Source organism: Embiotoca jacksoni, unplaced genomic scaffold, assembly GCF_022577435.1.
Source record: "Embiotoca jacksoni isolate LCO1_2020_lvr unplaced genomic scaffold, fEmbJac1.0.p SCAF_7, whole genome shotgun sequence".
In the NCBI taxonomy this organism is placed as follows: Eukaryota; Metazoa; Chordata; class Actinopteri; family Embiotocidae; genus Embiotoca; species Embiotoca jacksoni.
In genome coordinates, this window is record NW_027185425.1 from 2,518,428 (window position 1) to 2,537,699 (window position 19,272).

The following is a 19,272-nucleotide window of genomic DNA, read 5'->3' on the forward strand; positions in this document are numbered from 1 at the left end:
TGAATGTTACCTCGGCGGGTAAACCGTGAACCGTGCGTGTTACCTCGGCGGGTAAACCGTGAACGTTACCTCGGCGGGTAAACCGTGAACCGTGCGTGTTACCTCGGCGGGTAAACTGTGAATGTTACCTCGGCGGGTAAACCGTGAACCGTGCGTGTTACCTCGGCGGGTAAATCGTGAACCGTGTGTTACCTCGGCGGGGCTCGAACCCGTGTCTTCATGAGGTTGTTTTCAGCTTGGAGTCGGCGTCGTAGACCGCTGGACTATCTTCGGTGGCGAAGGACAAATCGCGGCAGGAGAAAGTGTTTCACGGAGTTCACTCAGAGCTTCCAGCGACTCAACCGACAGTCTGGTTAACTCAACAGGTAAAAGATTCTACTTCACCAAGGTTGATATTAATGGTTCAGATTTCACCTGTTGATGGTGATTCAACTTTTAGTGAAGTTGAAATGTTTGGAGAAATTGAAAAAGTTTTGCATCACAACACATTACAGGAAGATATTTAATATCACTGCAGACCCCCTTGAAAACACGTATATCTACTATCTAAAGAATGTCTGCGGCAATTTTGGTCGCATTTGAATGAATATTTGTGGACGGTGGAGTTATAGGTTGCAGTGAGCCAAAGATTTTTCACAATGCAGCCCATCACCTGGGAAGTTGGTGGCACAGTGGTTAGCACTGCTGCCTTTTAGTAAAAGGTTTGGGGTTCGATTCCCCCCTTTGTCATAAGTCATTTTTGACTTTGAAAATGCCGGTCATTTTTTGAACAACATACCATAGCATGACTTTTGGGTCACTTTTTGCCCGCCACGCCACGGGCACACCGATCGAAGAAAACAAATTATTTTGATAACTTTTAATTCCAAACATGTTAAGAGGGCACAGACTCAATTTCAAGTCGGTGCGACAAAATCTGAAGGAGGAGTTCGTTAAAGTACAACATGTGCGAATCGCCAAAAATGGCGACTAAATTCAAAATGGCGGACTTCCTGTTGAGTTGACATAATGGTGCAATGTAACTTTTTTGTACGTCTAAGTGTGATACACGCGTCCACCGAATTTCGTGCATGTAGGTAAATAGAGCCGCAGGGGCATCTGTTTGGGGCGCGCTGGCGAGCCATTTGGCCACGCCCACTCGCAACTCCACTAAAATACAACATTTTTTGCCGGGAGAGACGGGTGTACCAACTTTCATGAGTTTTTGAATATGATAAAACCTCCAAAAATGCAGTTGTTTATGGAGAATGATAATAATGAGCGGTTTAAAACATCTGCAGCTTTCCTCCCTTTTAGGTTGATTAAAAGCCACGGTCACCTTCGTTACTGATTTTAAACATCGGATTGGCTCCACACTACACAGCAGTATTTCCAGCCTTTACGGAGTTCGTGCATTTCTTTCCAAAGAAAAAACAACAACAACAAAAATATCTGAAAGACGGTTTTCTGGTAATGAATGGAAAAGGTGAGGCGAGGAAGAAGAGCATCTGAATGAAAAGCCATAAATCCGGAGGGAGAGTGAGACCACGAGGGGCACCGAGGAAGACGGACCGGCCGAACGTGGGGACGAGCGTCTTCCTCGTCATCACCGGGGGATCCTTTGGACTCCTGGTGGGAAGGACGGATTCAAAAAGACAGACGAGTCCCCGCTGCTGCTGCTGTTTAGCGGGAGATAAAGCAGATAGGGCGCTGGAGACGGGAAACATCACCCCTTGGCGTTTATACTGCAAAAGATGTTTTTTATTTCAACCGACTGTTTGAGTATGTACAGGAGAACAGTTTGTACATAAATAGGCAATAGTTATAAATATCAGCAGTTTGGCTGGTACAAAATTAAAAAAAGAACATCATGTACATTATTCTACAAGTGCCACTTTGGGTTTTTGTACAACATTGTCTCTTGTTGGATTGTCCGTATATAGTCCATTCACACGTTATCTTGAGCTGCACTGCACATCCAATCACAGCGGGATGTGTCCGTAGGAGGGGCGGGGTGGGGGTGGGGGGGTGAGGCGGAGGGCGCGGGGAAGGGGGGGGGGGCGTATGTGGCATTTGGACGACAGTTAAGACTGATAGGCACCTTCAGTCGCGAGCCTATGAAAGTGACGGGATTATTGAGCCGGGCGTCTGGCTGCAGTGCAGATGGTATTTTTTTTATTTTGTTTTAATTTTGTTTTAAGTCTACAGGGGATTGTTAGTCGCTGGGTGTCACCTCAGATATTGCGGCGCACGCACACTCACGGTCACACGGCTGCTGAATCAAGGAACCTGGAGCAGGTGGGTGGTGGTGGGGGAGGGAGGGAGGGAGGTGGGGGGGGGGGGCGCAAAACAATATTCATCATGACTGATATCTTGGCGCACTGGGTGTGAACACTGTGGCTATATACAGCTCTGGATGCGTGCACTCCTCCAAACAACTCCAGTCAAGTTCAAATAAATGTGACACCATCTCACAATTAGGTCCTCGTCCCCTTTTGACACTTTAAAAGAACCCCCCCCCCCCCACCTCCACCCCCACCTCCACCGTCGCCCCCAACATGATGAGAGAAAATAAATCCTGTTATCCTACTCACATGCACACAACCGCACAGATCGACACCGAACACGGAAACAACAACAACAACAACAACGTCGTCTCCTATGAGTCACGCGCACAAACAAACATGCAGAAACTGCCCCACATACACGGTTTCACAGAGATTTCACCGCCGTGACAGCAGGTGAGTCATCGGAAAACACTCACATTTTCTTTTTCTTTTTTTTTTTTTTTGGTCCCTGAAAAATTGAGCTGAAAACATTCAAACGGGCGGTGCAGACGATGTGCAGAGCTTCAGGTGACTTTTCTAAATGGTCAATTTCACACGAACCTTTTTTTTTTCTTTTCTTCTTTCTGTCACATATCTGTGTTAAACCGAAGCACTTTCAACATTTCCTAATTCCACAATCATCTTTCAGGCATTCAGGCTCCTGCTGCCGCTTCTTCTCAGTGCAATATCGCCCCCCTGTGTGCTGAGCTGGTACTGAAGGTGAGCTGAGTCAATTACATAATTTATTTTTAGAGCCATTAAAAACCTCAAAACACACACACACACACACACACACACACACACACACACACACACACACACACACACACACTAAATGTCACAAAAAGGCTTCTTCTTCTTTTTTTTTTTTTTTTTCTTTTTTTTGTTAAATTCACATCAACTATCTGGATACCAAAGTGCAAATGTTCCTAAAAAAAAAAAACTAAATAAAACAACTCAATTCTGTCTGTAATGTCAATTAAATTAAAAAAAAATTAAAAATAAATAAAGGATGAATAAAGCTAAAAGATGTGAGTGATACTTTGGCATTTCAACCCTAACTCCTCTCCGCCGGGGTTAAGTTTGGGGAAGAATTAAGGGGCCTATCAGTGAAGAGTAAATACAGTAGCTTCAAGCACATTCTTCACACAGTTTCAGCGTGTTTTCACTGACGTCTGCGTGTAATTACCGCGTTTACGTCGGATCACACCGGAGCGGTATCGTCGTCGCACACCGCGCTAAAAACAAGGCAGATTAAATTCGGTGCAACGTGCAAAGTTAAACTTTAAGGAACACGGGTTGATAAAACAAAACAGCGAGGAAGAGGGGAGCCATAGAAAAATAATGGCGATCTGAGCAGCAGAAATCGGTGCGAGGGGAGAAGAGGGACGTCTCTCCACGGGGGGTGGGGTGGGTGGGGTGGGGGGTTTGTACTCGTAAGCAGTGCAGACGAGGGTAGCGACCGGCGGTGGGCCGAGGAGGCCGAGGAGGCCTCGATCCCGGCGTCACTACAGCAGAGCTGCACTTTCAGGACTCGCAGACACGGAAAGAGTTTGTCCGGAAACACGTCGGCGCCGATTCTCGAGCAGCAAAAACAACACCGTCCTTTTTAAAACCTGAAATCCAACCGGCTCGAGGAAAACTAAACCCCCCCGTCTGCACTCCGTCCGATTTCAAAAGGACTCTTCCGACGCAACACCGATCGGCTTTTGTTGCAGAAAGTTTTGCGGAGAGTTGAGACGAGCGGGTTGACGTGAATGTGAAGCCGGAGTCAGGTGGTGGCGGCTCGCTTAGCTTAGCATAAAGACCGGAAACGGGTGGAACCTGCGTGGAACGGGTGGAACCTGCGTGGAACGGGTGGAACCTGCGTGGAACGGGTGGAACCTGCGTGAAACCGGGTGGGCTTCTCATTTGAACGTGAAGTCGCGGTATTTGGCCGACCAAATGTTTGTCGTTTTTGCGCTCAGTGTGAGAGTCTCTGGTTTATCCCGTTGGCACACAATAAATCCAGTTTCTGTCCTCTGATATCTGCGTGTTTCACAAAGGGGCGGAGCTAAAAGTGTGCCGGCAAAGCAGAGCGAGGGGAGATTGTCCGCTCGTTAATCTCGGACTGATCAAGAATAGATTTAAACAAAAAAAAATCTGAACTGGATCGTTAAATATGCTTCGTTAATGTTTTTTTTTTTTACCTTCGGGCGGAGCCAGGCTAGCCGTTTCCCCTTGTTTCCAGTCTTTATGCTAAGCTAAGCTAATCCCGTCGGCACACAGTAAATCAACATTTCGTGGAGACAGGTCAAACGCAGCGCTGATGTTTTTGCGTTTTCTTCTTCACTTGATTTCAGCCAACGTTTTTACAAAGTGCAAAAATTCAAAAGCTCCGTCCCGCTCGCGGGTCGGACGCTGCAGCTTTTCAGCCGTTTCAGGAAAAGGGAATGACGGCGATAATCTGCGTGCAGACCTGGACGCGAGGCGGCCGTCGAATGCTGACGGAGAAGCTGTTTTTGCTGTCGGGATCGCGACTCCCGAAAACACCCACCGTCGATCCGCTTTTGTTCTGGTGCGGATCACCGAAGCAGGTCGTCACGTCGTGATTACGAGGTCGACACTTTTGTTTCCCTATTTCAAAAAAATAGATTTTTTTTTTTTTTTTTTTTTACTTTTTTTTTTTCCCCGCTCTTCCCCCACGAGTGCAACAGAAAGCCTTCGAGAGTCAGTGGCCACGAAGGCGTCGGGATGTCCCAGAGAAGGCTTTTGGCACGAAGGACTGATGTAACGCAGAAACATGGCTTTCAAGTCCAGGAGCTGAGGATGAGTCTCTGACACCAAGACAACCGGCCTCGCATGGAGTTCCCTCTGAGCTGTGACTGCGGCAGTGACAGTGCAGAGACACTGGGGGGCGCTCTGTCCTGCATCCAGCCCCCAAAGGTCCGGAGCATCTCTGCCTCCTCTCCTCCACACAAAAGCCGCGGGCCGCCGCCGCCGCCGCGAGCGGGCTCGAAGTCTCTGATTGGCTCGATTCATCCGCTCTCGTGTCGGCGTCTGCCGTTCAACCTCGTCGAGAGGGGTTTGGGTTTTTTTTCTTCCCCCTCACAGAGTTGCGAGGATGCGTGAGAAGGATATGACGACGGAGAAGGTGGTCTGGCCCACGCCGAACACCAGAGCCTCCAGCGGTGCCATGTCCTTCCCGGCCACGCGGTAAACGCCCGCCACCGCCGCGCCTGAGGGAGAAAAAACAAACACACACACACACACACACACACACACATTGCCAGCGTTAATACACACCGAGCAAACAGAGCTGTCTGTCACGGCCCGTCACCGTCACCGCTGTCAGGAGCCGAGAGGACGAACACGTCCATCAGCGCAGCGTCCCGCCGGCAGACAAGGATTCTTCTGTGTGTGAATGTTAGAAGACGGAGGAGCCCCGGTGCGCGTCCCCACGCCGCCTCGTACTGTGCCGACCTCCCGTCCTCACGGTGTGCCGTTTGGCCCGTCGCCATGGAAACAGACAGCAACTTTTTTTTTGGGGGGGGGGGGTGAGGGGGGGATTTCTAATCAGACTATAATAACCTAAAATAAAAGAAGGATTTATTGCAGGCGGTTTCATTAGTCTGCAGTAGTTTTAGCTAAGTGTACCTAATAAACTGGCACCTGGGTATCAGGACCGATGGCTCCCTGTGAACATGCAATTTCCTGCCTTATTTAGGACACTTATGGTTATTCAGCATTCGGAAAAGATTTAGCAGCATTTTAAAACGTTTCTAGTAAAAACAGCGCAGTTCTAATTCTGCCATTTAAAAAAAAAATGTTCTCCCATTTCTTTTAAAGAAAAAAAGAAGTGTCAAATTTGTATTCTTTAATTAAGATCCCTCTTTATTCTCTTTGTACCAAATTAAATGCAATTTTCTGCCGCTAACTCAACAGAAGACAATTATTTATAGACAATTATTTTGTTCCGCCTGTCAGCACACGCAGCTCGTAAAAAGACATTAAAGCACTTTGAAACTCTTCGCTGCAATTTGTGCCCAAAAAAAACAAAAAAACACCCTGAATCAACTCAATCAAATCTGAACACACATCTGTTTTAGAAAGAAATGCGTCCCATTATAAAAACTAAAAAAAAAACAAAAAAAAACAAGTCTTTTAAATGTGACTCATGAATGTTTAATGTTACAGAAACGTACTTGAAGTATTCGGGGGGGGGCTTTGGAGGTTGACATTTTCCTCGACGCTACATGACCTTTCCTTCGCCTCTACTCGGCTGAGACTGCTGCCTCCGCTCTCTCCAAACCCGCTCTGACTTTGAGCCGGGCCGGCGTACACACAGAGGGCGACACAGTCAATAGTCTGCTCTCCCTGATTGCTGCACATTAATAATAAAGTGTCTTTCTATTTATTTTTTGGAGGGGGGTGAGGGGGGGGGGGGCCCGCTCGCATCTGTGATGCAGCGTGATTCATCCGGCGAGCCCTGGAGAGCTGCTGCCGTACGCTACGATGTGATCAGCTCTATTTACAGACCCCGGGATCACACTCGGGCTTAAATAACACCTGCAGCATCCGCAACTGGGGAATGGGTTTCAAAAAAAATGAAAAAATAAAATAAGACAAATAAAAAAAAGAAAAAGGTGAGCAGAGAGCAGGCAACATTGAACAAGTAAATCTAATCACTGCAGAATACCTCCATGTTTTTACCACATTTTCTGCAGGGTTTGTTTTTAAAAGACGTGTTTTGTCTGTTATAAAACAGTGGGACACGTACAGGGAGGAGTTGATGCCATTTGAATGGGACTCTAATGCAGCCGGAGGATTTTAGGAGACACCCCCTTCCTCCCCCTAGTGGCCCGCAGTGGTACTGCACCTTTAAAAGGACCTCTGAGCCTGGCTCCGCAGGGAATCATTCACAGTCGTTGCATCCTACCGGGTGTCGACCTCGGGTTCATTTTAACACTCAGCCACCACTGCAACTACTGAAGACACGTGTCCACCAACGTATTTATTTTTTTTTTTTTTTTAAATCGTTTTTTTTAACGGGGCTGCGCTTTTATATTCAAACGCACTGAGCGTTTATTCTGCTTTTATTGATTTATTTATTTTTTTTAATATCAAACTGTCCAATTACAGGGAGGGAGGGGCGGGATGAACGCGCTCAACCACAGACACTGGGTCGCCGATCGGTCGGCCCTTCAGGGCGGCTGAGCGAACGCCAAGCCGAGGAATCGCGTCCAGGCACGCGGTGAAGAAAACCGAAGCTGTGAACGACTTCGGACCCGGAGACGACGTCTGTTCTGATAAAACAGTCTGTGATAGCAGCAGCGGTGTGCTGCCGTCAATCCTGTTCACTCTGTCAGCACATAATATAACTTAAAAAAACCAAAAAGAGGTCATGTTTAATTACAATCATTTAATTGACTAATTTTTCTGATATTATATTTGCCAGAGAGAACTATGGAAATTTAGTGACATCTCCCAGATAATGAAGGTTATTTATGTTGTCTCCGAGTGGTCGTGCCGCTTTCGTTACAGCTGTGAGTGCAGTCAGTAGGCCCACACGCTGCTTTCGCTGGTTCTTTTTTTTCCGTGGGGTGAATACATTTTCTGAAAGAACCTACAGTCGGAACATAATTGGATTTTTCTACAGAGGCACAAAAACAATATCGCCGACGCTTCCTGAAGCTGCGGAAACAAAACGGGAAGGTGAAGAAATAAAGTCTGAAATGTTCCGCGTCTCCTTCCTCCGTGTTGTCTGTCAGCTCCTGTCTTCCTCTGGTTGACAGGAGGTAACACACAGCTCCTCCCCCCCCCCCCTCCGCCTCCCCCACCTCCCCCGTCACCTCCCGTCTTCTTCCAGCTCGCTGAATGCTGCTGCAGTCAATCTGAAAAGGCACACAGACCAAAAAAAAAAAAAAAAAAAAGATGGAACAGAAAACAAAAGGAAGAGTAACCGGACTTACTGGTGATGACGCCGCCGGCGAGGGAGGCCAGGAAACCCACGCTGACCAGCACCAGGGTGATGAGGCGGCCTCGCTTGTGGCGCTGCAGCATGACCAACATGAGCAGCCCCACCGCCCCGTGGACGAAGAGCGAGGAGAAGAGACACCACAGGAACACCCAGTACCACATCTCTGACGGGGGGGAGACAGACACGACAACCCGTCACACACGGCCTGGAAAAAAACAAACCCCTCAAACGCAGCTCCCGTCCTGCAGGTTGAATATTTACAGGTTGTTGTTTTTGTTTTTTTTAGCATTTCTGGCGATTTCTAGCATATAAATGTTTGATTCTCTCATTGACGAGTCCCGGGTTTGTATAATGTCCTCTGTGGCGCTGGAGATCCGACCTGAATATCCCTGATGACATCGTCAAGGTTTTACCAGCGGAGGGGGGGGGTAAAAAAAAAAAAAAAAAAAAACCTTTTTTTTTTTTTTTCATTTTACAGATGTGCACATTACAGATGTGCACACTACAGGTGTTTGATCACAAACCGCCGAGACGCCGCCGGAGACGCACGTCTAACGGAGGCGAGGGAGGATTTCAATCTACAGCGGCCGTCGCCCGAGCCGTCGGGGGCTCGTCGGGGAGGCGGCCGACCGCGGCGACGGACCCGAGGCGAAGATGTACGGAGCCGCTCCCGACCGACATTCGCGACGAGCGACGCATTAAAAGCAGGAGATGGGAAAACCTCGTCCGAAGCGATAGGCGACGTGAGCGTCTTCGGCCGGCGCTGCGGATTCGTCATTTTATAAATCGCAGTTTTTTTTTTGTTGTTGTTTTTTTTAACGGTGCCGGATGTGAAAAGATGAGATCGCAGAGATTAAAATAAATAAATAAATAAATAAATAAAGGAGCCGTTAACAAGGTGCGGCGGCTGCATCGTGCTGCGCTCTCTCAGTTTTTAACACCGGAGACGCTGAAATTGCTCAGTTACCAAACTGCTGTTAAAAATCATCTAATTAGTTTCCATCGACCGCGAACGTTATCTCGGCCGAAGCCCGTCGAGCATCCTGCAGGGCCCGCGCCGTGCCGCGCCGCGCCGCGCCGCCTTAATAACCTCATCTCACTGGAAATTAAGAGACAATAAGAGCAAACGGCATCCCGAATCCCTCTCCTCTTCCTCCTCCTCCTCCTCCTCCTCTTCCTCTTCCTCTCCTCGCCACAGGCCGACATTGTGTGAGGAGGTTCGGCCCGTGCCAGCGAGGGGGCCTTTCTTCGAACCGCCGGCACCGTGGGAGCCAGAAGAAGAAGCCAGCTGGCCGCGAGACCGCCGCAAGAAGAAAGAGAAGAAACGAGCGACCCGAAGGCGCGCGGGGATCCAGAGCGAGGGACCGAGCCGGCTTTGTTTTGGACGACGGGACGCGGACGCGGACGGGGTGGGTGGGGAGGGGAGGGGAGGGGAGGGGAAGGGGGGGACGTGACATCGTCGCGTGGCGTGAACACGTGAAAGACCGACTTCTGCTCGCGAGCGTTTTCCTCGTCGCCGGAGGCTCCGAGCGGGAGCTCTTCGCCGTCTCCGTTCAACCCGGTTGTTCCGCGAGTTGTCATCGATCCGGGCGGAGAGGGACGCGACGGCGCCGTGACACAACGGCCCTTTGTCTTCGCGCACCGTCACACCCCGCTGCCGTCTTTCTGCCGAGACGATGAAGAGGGAAGGTCTGCGTGTGACGGGACGAGGGGGACAGGAGAGACGGCGGGGAGGCGTACAGGAAGTACAGGGAGACCGATCCGAGGTTCGTGATCGTCTGGGACGACCCGACCTACTCTCAGCGGGGTTTGGTGAAGACGAGGAGCGCCGACGTCGCGGTCTGCGGTATCGGCGAAATAAAAACCACAGACGCGTCAAGACAACGTCGCCAATAAACTTACTTCACTAAAAATGAACATTTGCCCGGTTCGACTCGTTAAACGAACGACGACAAAATCTGCACCGTGACGACGGAGTCGCCGACGTGATGTCGATTGTGAACGTTCCCGAGCTCAAGGGAGCGCAGGTGAATCATTCGTGGAGGTTTTTCCACCAGACGGCGACCTTTGACCCGAACCCGTTTCCCGGTTGGTGACAGTTGACTGAACCACGAAGTTTCACCGTGTGCATACATTTGAATCCTGAGATGAGACCAACGACAGCACCAACAGAGGCTGCAGAAATATTCACGTTTTTGTTTTTTTTTATAAATTAAATAAATGTGTTTTTGTCTGAATGATAAATAAAAAATAAAAACAATCCCTGCAACTTGATTTTTTTTTTTCTGATCTTCCCCCCTTTTTTTTTGTTTTTCCCTTTCTCAAAATTGTCGTTCAAAATAAAAAGCGATTTTTTTTATTTTTTTATTGACAACATTTATAGTTGTTTTTGACTTTTCTGTAATAAAACATATTTATATATGAACATATAATGTGCGTTTGTGTTCACGGAGACCGAGGATTCGCCCAGAAACATCCCGGGCTGCTCCGTCGCCCGGCGGCGAAGACAAACACGACAGCCACTAACTCCAACCCTCGTCGGGTATTTCCATTTTCTGACTCTATATGCTGCTGCTCCTCTCCGTTCATTTTTATAACATAGCGCATTATAAGTGTTTCAATTTCACTGTTAACGATTTCACCGGTGCTTCAGAATGGTTTTGGCTCCTTTTTTCAGTTCCACCAAAGAAACCTTTCCTCTCTAAACTTCTCTGGCGGTTTCAATAAATAACCGTTTGAGGCTTAAAGAGGTCCATATCACCAAATATGTCACAAAAGCGGCAAAAAAAAAAAAAAAAAAATATGAAAGGTGAAGCAAAACCTGTTTCTTCTACCACAAAGCTAAAATACCGAACTGCATATAAAGGACTTCAAACCGCTAAGTGACGGTGAAATCCTATTTAATGTAATATATATATATATATATATAAATATCCATTACACTACAGTATAAATGCTTTCACTTTGATCCTTTTAACTGCATTTTACTGAAATAATACTTCCACTTGTGATGGAGGATGTCAACACAGTACTAAAAGGTACTTTTTTTTTTTTTTATAACTAATTAAAGCAACTGAATTCTTTTCCCGGGCTATAAGGAGCGGCCGAGTTAAACAGAAACGTAACATTTTCTTATGAATACCTAAAATGTCGAGCTGAAAGGCAGTAAAATGGGTTATTTCGTGTTGTGAATTTTGGCAGAGAAACGGTCCATTTAGCCACAATTACACCGACTACAGATCTGAACGTGGGCAAGATACACACCTGGTTGAGTTTCAGCACCCAGACTCAGGCCAAGTTATTTCTTCTGGCTCCTCCTCGTGTTACCCAGGTTGATATTGTTCCCACAAATACATTTCGCCGATCAATTTTCTTACATGTAGCTGGGCGGTGCCACAAAAGTGTGCAAAATAAAGAACGCGTGCACATAAAAAAAAAAATCTGTTTCCTATTGCACACCGCTTACTCATATTTAAATATGTTCTTTTCATAGTTGGCTGAAGTGAAACTGCTGAAACTCACATCTCATAAACAGGAAGTCCATTTGTTTAAGCAACTCCCCCCCCCCCGCCCCCCCGGGGGGGGGGGGGGCCTGAAAGAAAGGCCAGACGGGGGCTCGGTGTATCTTAGAAGTTTACATTTGTTTTGTGGAGTCTCTTGCACTTGTTCGAGGCTCCCACACTCCCCCCTCCCCCTCCCCCCCTCCTGACCTTCTCCAATGTCAGAGGAGGGCGTTTTTCACCTGGCTGGTGAACCGCGGGGTCCGGTGGCAGTTCTGCAAACCCGGTTCTGCGCCAGCCCCCTCGCAGCTCTCAACGCTCGCTGCTGCAGCAGCAGCTCGCCTTCCGTAAACTTCTACAAGCGCTGCAGCTTCCTGCTGAGTCAGCATCATTAACTACCTCTTTTTTTTTTTCTTCTTCTTCTTCTTCTTCTTCTCCTCGGTCTGGCTTGATGTGTTTCTCGGGTCTGTGCCAACTCGGCTATGGCCACATGTCCGGCTCTGCTTCGCTCTCAGGAGGAATTCAACAACTTCTGTAATCTTGTGTTTATGCAAACAGACGAATCCTGTTGTTTCTGTGTAGACCCTTCTTTTTGTTCCACCACGAGATTTAATTATTTTTTTTTTAGCAGTAAGAAAACAATGACACTAGTTGTTTTTTTTCAGTTGTTTTTTTGTTTTTTTTACTGATGCCAGATATACATTTTGTTGTGTCAAATTCCTGCTGAGGAAGTTCAGCCCGCCTGCAGAGGGAAAGATAAAAGTGCCCGCGTAGGGCTTTTTTTTTTCTTGTTCCCAAAAATTCAGTTCGAGAACTTGACTGACCATATTTTGACCTTTCACAACGTGAGGTGCGCATCGCCTTCGCCCGGATCTACAGCTCGAGCACTATCGTCTGCATCCGCAAGTGAACACACCGAGTGCAAGCGAGCTTTCCGCCCATCGTGATGCTCCAGCCGCTCGTCTACAGCATCCCGCACGCAAACTACCATTCAAAAGTGCATTAAGAAAAACACGGGTTTAACTTCATCCTCACTATTTCTAGTCTTGCTCGTCCCAGGCAGACACCCTGCTCGGAGGATGCTGCCTCTAATTGCCCCTTGATTACTGGACTGCAAGACAAAAGGGAGGAGGAGGAGGAGGGATGAAGGAGGGACAACACTCATTTACTACGCATTCACACAGCAGAAAGATTAATTAGCCGCATGCTGTGATTATTTTTCATGCCAGCCACTGACCCCTGCACGCCTGAACAGAGGAGGGGCATTTTTGGTTGTGGGGGGGGGGGGGGCAGCAGCATCATCTATCCACCGGCTGTGGAGGCAGGAGGGGTGTGGGGTGGCACAGATGCCCTCCCTCTCCTCCCCTCCCCTCCCCTCCCCTCCTCCCCCAGCTCTGCCCATCCTGCATGTGAGCAGAAATATCACACGTCCAGGTTTATTCTGCTTTAAAATGGACGCGCCTGAGACAGCGGCCGTTTCAGGCTGCACAACTCTACCGATGGGAGGGGGGAGGGAGGGAGAGGGGGTTGGTGGGGGGGGGCATGCCATGCTGATGGTGATGACTTTTTTTTTTTTTTCTCTGTGAACACATGAAAACAGCAGAATAACGACACCTTTCATCCCCCCCCCCCCCCCCCGCCCCCTCCCTCCATACCTGTGAAGTGCTGCAGCGTCGTGCCTTGCACCCAAAGGCTCAGCACTTGCTGCACCGACAGATTGACAGAATAATCCCTGTTCGTTGTCATGTTTCCGCCGCCGCCGCCGTCGCCGCCTCCCGGGTTCGCGCCCCTCTTTATCGAATAGCTGTACTTGGCTTTAGACGAAGGCATGGAGGAGACCGGGGTGGCATGGGATGTGAGGCGGCTCTCCCCCGGCGCAGGCTCGCCTCTACCGGTGCCTCTGCTTCGGCTTGACGTCCGTCTCCGCTCCGGGAAGGGAAGGGCCGCTGGCTGGTCGGTTCATCCTCGGCGGTGTCGGTGGCGGCTGTGCGGAGGCCATGATGGGGATGGCAGCGGGCGGGCAGGCGGGCGGGCAGACGCGCGGTCGTCGGCTCGTCCTACATCGGCTGGCCCTGCTGCGTAACCCTTTAAAGGGCCAGCAGTCCCCTTTTTGTGGAGGGTGGGTGGAGAAGGGTGGAGGAGGAGGGTGTTACAGTTCACGGCGACACCTCTCCGGGCTCCTCAAGTCGCTTCATGAATGGGGAACAAAAGACAGGACGGCGGCGTTTGCGCAGAAAATGTGCGCAGTGGATAGGATGGGTACGACGGAGCTGTTACGTAGCAACGTTACGTCTCACTCAGAGTGATTATTTAGAGATGAAATCAAACACCAAAACACGCGAGTATCTTAAAAGTACTACCTTAAATAACACATTTGTACCTGTAGCTGATGTAGAAAAAAACTTGATTTAATTGTATTTTTTTTAATTTATTTATTTATTTATTTTTTTACTGTAAACCGTTATCTGCTAATCAGAAACCAAACAACATGGTTGCTAGGCGACAAAGGGTGGCACGAGCTTTCGAGGGTAACTCAGCCAATCAGGACTGAAGACCACGACTGCAGATATTATATGACATTACATACGTTTACACAAAATTGGAATAAATACGTATGTAATGTTTATTTTATTTTTTTACTATTTTTTTTAATTTTTTTTTTTTTTTATCTACATTGGAAATACATGACGGTAAGTGACAGCCACTACACGGGCGTTGCCCAAGACGACGGACGGATGCAGGACCTTTCCGTGGCGCTGATTGGCTCCTGCCACGTCACCCCAAAACGCCTGATGTAATAAATAATATGATAGGGTATGAACAAAGGAGTAGTGAGTATTAGTGGCAGATTTAGAGGGTAAAAAAGACATAACATGACTTACCAAAGGTCTAAACTGAACTATAGTAAGACTAAATATTGAATTAAATCCAAACTTTTAAATTTATAGGGGTGAGAATACAGTAAAACTACAGACAAACAGTGTGAGATGCCCTGACAGGCCCAGTATCTGAGAACAGATCAAATCTATCTTAAATAATGTGAAGACTTACATCTTTGTCTCGCACGGTGCAGTGCCAGAAAGTACATAATAATAATAAAAAAAAATTGGATATGGGGAGGCCGGGAGGGAACCTGGGTGTTATGTAGACACTGAATGTTCTGGCACATTTCTCTGAGGAGCGCAGTATTTTAAGAAGAACTGTCCCAGTTCAGAGGTATGAGGCGGGCGAGGAAACGGCTGACATTTGACACCTTTTGAGTCTGTGGATTTGTCTCTAAATGCAAAAATTAGTGCCATTTAATAGACTGCTGGATCACGAGGGAATTCAGGCACTCTCACGTGTTCAGCTGTTGTTGCTGTAGAGAGACAATAAGAGGGAATACAGAAGGGCTTCTGTACATTTGATGCTTTTGCTTAGCATTTTTGAAATAGAAGAGATTTTTAAACAAAGTTTTCTACATGCCTGGAAGCCATTTTCTTCCATAATTTCTGTTTAATAGGATTCTGTTTCTTTATCAGGTTTTTGCAGGGTTGCATAATCTTTGCATTCCCCTGTGATGCATTACACTCAAAACCTCTGCTTATATAATATCATACAATATGGATGTTGAAAAAAAAACTAATGGATCTTCATAAACGTAGAAGGTAAAAGCAGAATGTTTCACTGCGGTGTCTGCGGGATTTGAGTTAAAACCTGATAGATTACTGGTATGATCTTAAATCATGTGTGCATGTTTCATCTGTATATGCTCGGATAAATACACCACCATAAGACCACTGCAAAGTGTTGGTGAAATACTCACACTAGTTTCCTTCCGGTTTTATCACAGCCTTTTTTTTGTTGTTGTTCTTTTTTTATATATCCTCTTGCCTCACTCTGCTCGAAAGACACTGACAAGTCTGAGTAAAAAAAAAGTTCAGGTGTGATGTTTTAGAAAGATGAAAAAAAACAAACGTGTTTTCTCACAACTTCTTTAGACTTTAAAACATTGGTGTTGTTTTTAGGGATTCACTCTATTGTATCAGCCATCTCTCCTTGTGGTCACCAGAAGCCGCTATGTCCCTTCCTGTAACCATGAATCACACATTGGAGATGATAAGTCTTTCCTTTATATTGTGATTCAGTGACTCATCAGTTACTCATAAGTTGTTCCATGTAACTGAAATGTATCTGTAAGTGTAAAAGCCACCAAGAAAGCAGTATCAAGTTCTTATATACGTGAATATCTTTGGGGGGAAACGGGCAGACAAGACAGCAACGAGTCACTGAAGACAGTGTTTGGTTTGAAAAGCAAATGTCAACCTTTGCTTCTGGTAGTTTCCCAGACTTCTTAAACAAAATCCAGCACCAGTGCACGAAATTGCCCACCATGAAATTCTTCAGAAAACCTATTTACCTCTTGGCTGCTTCACAGCAACACTGTCAGTGTTCATTTAACCAGAGAAGTCTTGGTCATGATAGTGTCCACATGTTGTGATGGATCATTTTAAAGTTTCCACCAATGGAAAGATACAAAATATAATTCTCTGAATGACCTCACAGCCAAAACATATCCAATAACAAATGTTAAAACATGTCCCTGCAGGCATTAAAGTATTCAAATTAAAGTGCTGGTGCTCTTTGGGATTGTATAGTGAAATATCCGATGAATCATATCCACAGAATAAATTAACACTGAAGGTCTGATGGCCACTGGGGATGACTAATTAAACAGAAAATAATACACAGTCAAAGCTTTTTCTTCAATTTAGAAACAGCAACTGACTCAACTCTCACCTCAACGTCCATTAAATACCTGCTTTCGATCACATCACACGGTCTTCATCAGCAGATGGAGTTTTCCACCTGTTTTTTTTTTCAGAAAAAAGAAGTACAAAATTTGAACTGTGGAGGAGTATAAACATGAAGTGGCATGAAAAGAAAATAATTCCAGTAAAAGTACCTCAGATTTACACTTAACCCTTTAAGCTCTTTCAATTGAAAACGTCAAGAAATACATAGAGATAGAAGCATGCACATGCTGTTGAATTTAAGCTTTTGAGATACAAAATGTGTGTGAAGAGTATCAGTTTGTTATTAATCACATAAAGGAAGCTTATTCGGCTGGTTTGGGTGGAGCTCAGCTATGTGAATAAATTGAACTGCACTGGGCTCAATGGATAACTTTGTAAAATTAAAATAAATATCCTCATCTTTATCTCCAGACCAGAGGGAGATTTGACAAACCAAAACGGGCAACTCATTATCTGCCTTATCAAAATTGTAAATTGGAAAGTAAATAACAGCCTTAATAACAATGAGTCAGTGACACGAACGTCATTGAACCTGTTCCAAAAATTATCAACTGCAGCTCGACTAAATTTGATGGAACAGAAACGAAGGAGAACAAACGCAGCATCCATTTTAATCACAGTAATGTTAGGAGGCTTTTTCATTAAATATGTCACGCTTTGAAAACTGGCGTCAGATTTTAATTACAGACACAGCTTCATCCAAAAACACGGACCTCCGGGGTGGAAAATGAGTAAATGTACTAATGTATGTGCAGGTTTGTGGGCACAGTGCAAAGTTCACTCAAGAAAAACCACCATATTTACTCAGTAGCAGAAGATTGTCCTTGTTTGTCTCTTTTTCATCTCGCGTCTTGTCTTTATATAAAATACAGCTTCTTTGTTTAATTGATATCATATTCATAACACAGGGAGGAAAATGAGATCTGGATTTGTCTTATTGTTGGAAGCTGCTCTTCTGTTGGTCCCATCGACCGCCGTGGAGGGTCAGCCTGTAAAGTGAACCGTGCTGAGAGAGGCGGAGCTACACGTGGGAGGGGGATATGACGGAGCGGACGCATCGGTGGTCATGGCAGTGGGATGAAAGAGTCCTTTGACTCCCCCACAGCTTGCTGCATCTTTGAATTGATGTGATCTGTCTCCGTGCACGGATCTGAGAACAAAAGACTCTGCGGCTTTCGCCTTTTAGTTTCCCGTCAGCTAATAACCACAAACACCAGCTGTGAAAAATAAAAAATAATTTTAATTTCATCTCCAGGAGAACACGCTGGAGGAGCACGTGGGAAACAAACAAGCTATTAACACATCAAATGCAGTCGAGTAGATTTTAATGAACTGTGGCTGGATGCTGAAATAAAGGTCAAACCAGAATCAGGTCAGAAACATGATGAATGATCCTCAGAGAATAAGGCAGCAGACAGATTCAAATGTCATGTTTAACATCTCCCTCCTTTGAAATATTATTTCAATTAGAAATCTGCTTGCTTTGATCAGTGTGACGATTCCCCCGTTTGGCCACTAGGGGGGTTCCTTCCCCCATTTTTTTTTTTTTTATAATACTGAGTAGTTTTCCATAACAGAGCTGGGTTTTCTTTTCCAGCAGTCATATCCATATTTAGATATGTACTAAACAAACTCACAAAAGGTCAGTGGGTTAGAAGGACATTAAGTCACAGTGTTGGACTTCTCTCTTCTTGGCTTTATGAGAGGAGTTTAGTAAAAGACTGTTTGACGAGCTGTCATTCTCTCACACATCTGTCACTGCGTACGTTTGAACTGGCAGTCTCTGCTTTTTGAAAAGTGAGGAGAGGCCACATGAATCCCCTTCTCACACGAGAGGCTTTGACGAATGTTTTTGTCTCAGGTGGGGATTTTCGTTGGGGCGGGGGGGGGGGGGGGGGGGGGCAACATGAGACGTTACCGTATCCCGGGTCAGATTCATTCAGTCAGCTCGAGGTTCTGTTGAGGACCTGCAGCATTTTGGACCCAAGATCCAAAGGTTGCTTTTCTTTTTGACCTCACGTATATAGAGTCCATTGTGCTGATTTTTGCTGTCGTGTAACTGAATCTGCGAGGTGAGACATCCCCCCCCCTCCCCTTGAACCTTTTCATCTTTCTGCCATCCTTTCTCTCAGCGTGTTTTTCTCTTTGCTCCTCAGCCTCCCTCGGGCTGATGGCCTTGACTCAGGTGAGTCATCGGTAAAAGTCCCCTCATTTGGCTGACATCCCTGTCACCAACCGGCTGCGTGATGACTCAAAGTGCTGCTGCTTTACTATTAGACGTGCAATCGTCTTCCAGTTGTTTCTGTCTTCATCTTTAAGTGAACATCGTTTTGCTTTTTTTTTTTTTTTTTAAATAAATGACAATCAAAATTAAGTGGATATATATTCTGCTTACCAAGATCCTCAGGGGGGTAATTTGAAGCAAGTCCATCCAGGCATAAAAACAAACCCAAAGGAAAGAACGTGGTACATATTACAGATAAAGGCCGTCTCTGTAGTTGGAGCCAGCAGCTGGTTAGCTTAGCTTAGCATAAAGACTGAAAACAAATGGAAACAACTAGCCTGGCTCTTTTTGAAGGCAAGAAATCTTTCTATCGGCATTTAGAGCTCACAAATGAACTGATTATGATGTGGTTCATTTAATACGTACAAAAAAAATAAAATAAACATACAAATAACAAGTGGCGAAGACTACTGGAAGCTAAAACACC

The 19,272-nt window shown here is 46.3% G+C and overlaps 1 protein-coding gene across 1 annotated transcript; it reads right to left on the minus strand.

The window, feature by feature from the left end:
• Positions 1–903: 903 nt before the first annotated feature.
• Positions 904–13,979, minus strand: tmem170b (transmembrane protein 170B). Its single transcript, XM_069175949.1, has 3 exons — positions 13,421–13,979; positions 8,258–8,428; positions 904–5,524 (listed from the first exon to the last, which is right to left on the minus strand). The coding sequence occupies exons 1-3, from the start codon at positions 13,593–13,595 to the stop codon at positions 5,394–5,396; spliced, it is 477 nt and encodes a 158-aa protein (XP_069032050.1). The 5' UTR covers positions 13,596–13,979; the 3' UTR covers positions 904–5,393.
• Positions 13,980–19,272: the final 5,293 nt, after the last annotated feature.

Coding starts and splice junctions, on each gene's coding strand:
- tmem170b (XM_069175949.1), bottom strand. CDS start 13,595: ATGCCTTCGTCTAAAGCCAAGTACAGCTATTCGATAAAGAGGGGCGCG. Junction 8,429..13,420: donor GACGCTGCAGCACTTCACAG/GTATGGAGGGAG, acceptor CCCCCCCGTCAG/AGATGTGGTACTGGGTGTTC. Junction 5,525..8,257: donor CGCCGGCGGCGTCATCACCA/GTAAGTCCGGTT, acceptor TTTCTCCCTCAG/GCGCGGCGGTGGCGGGCGTT.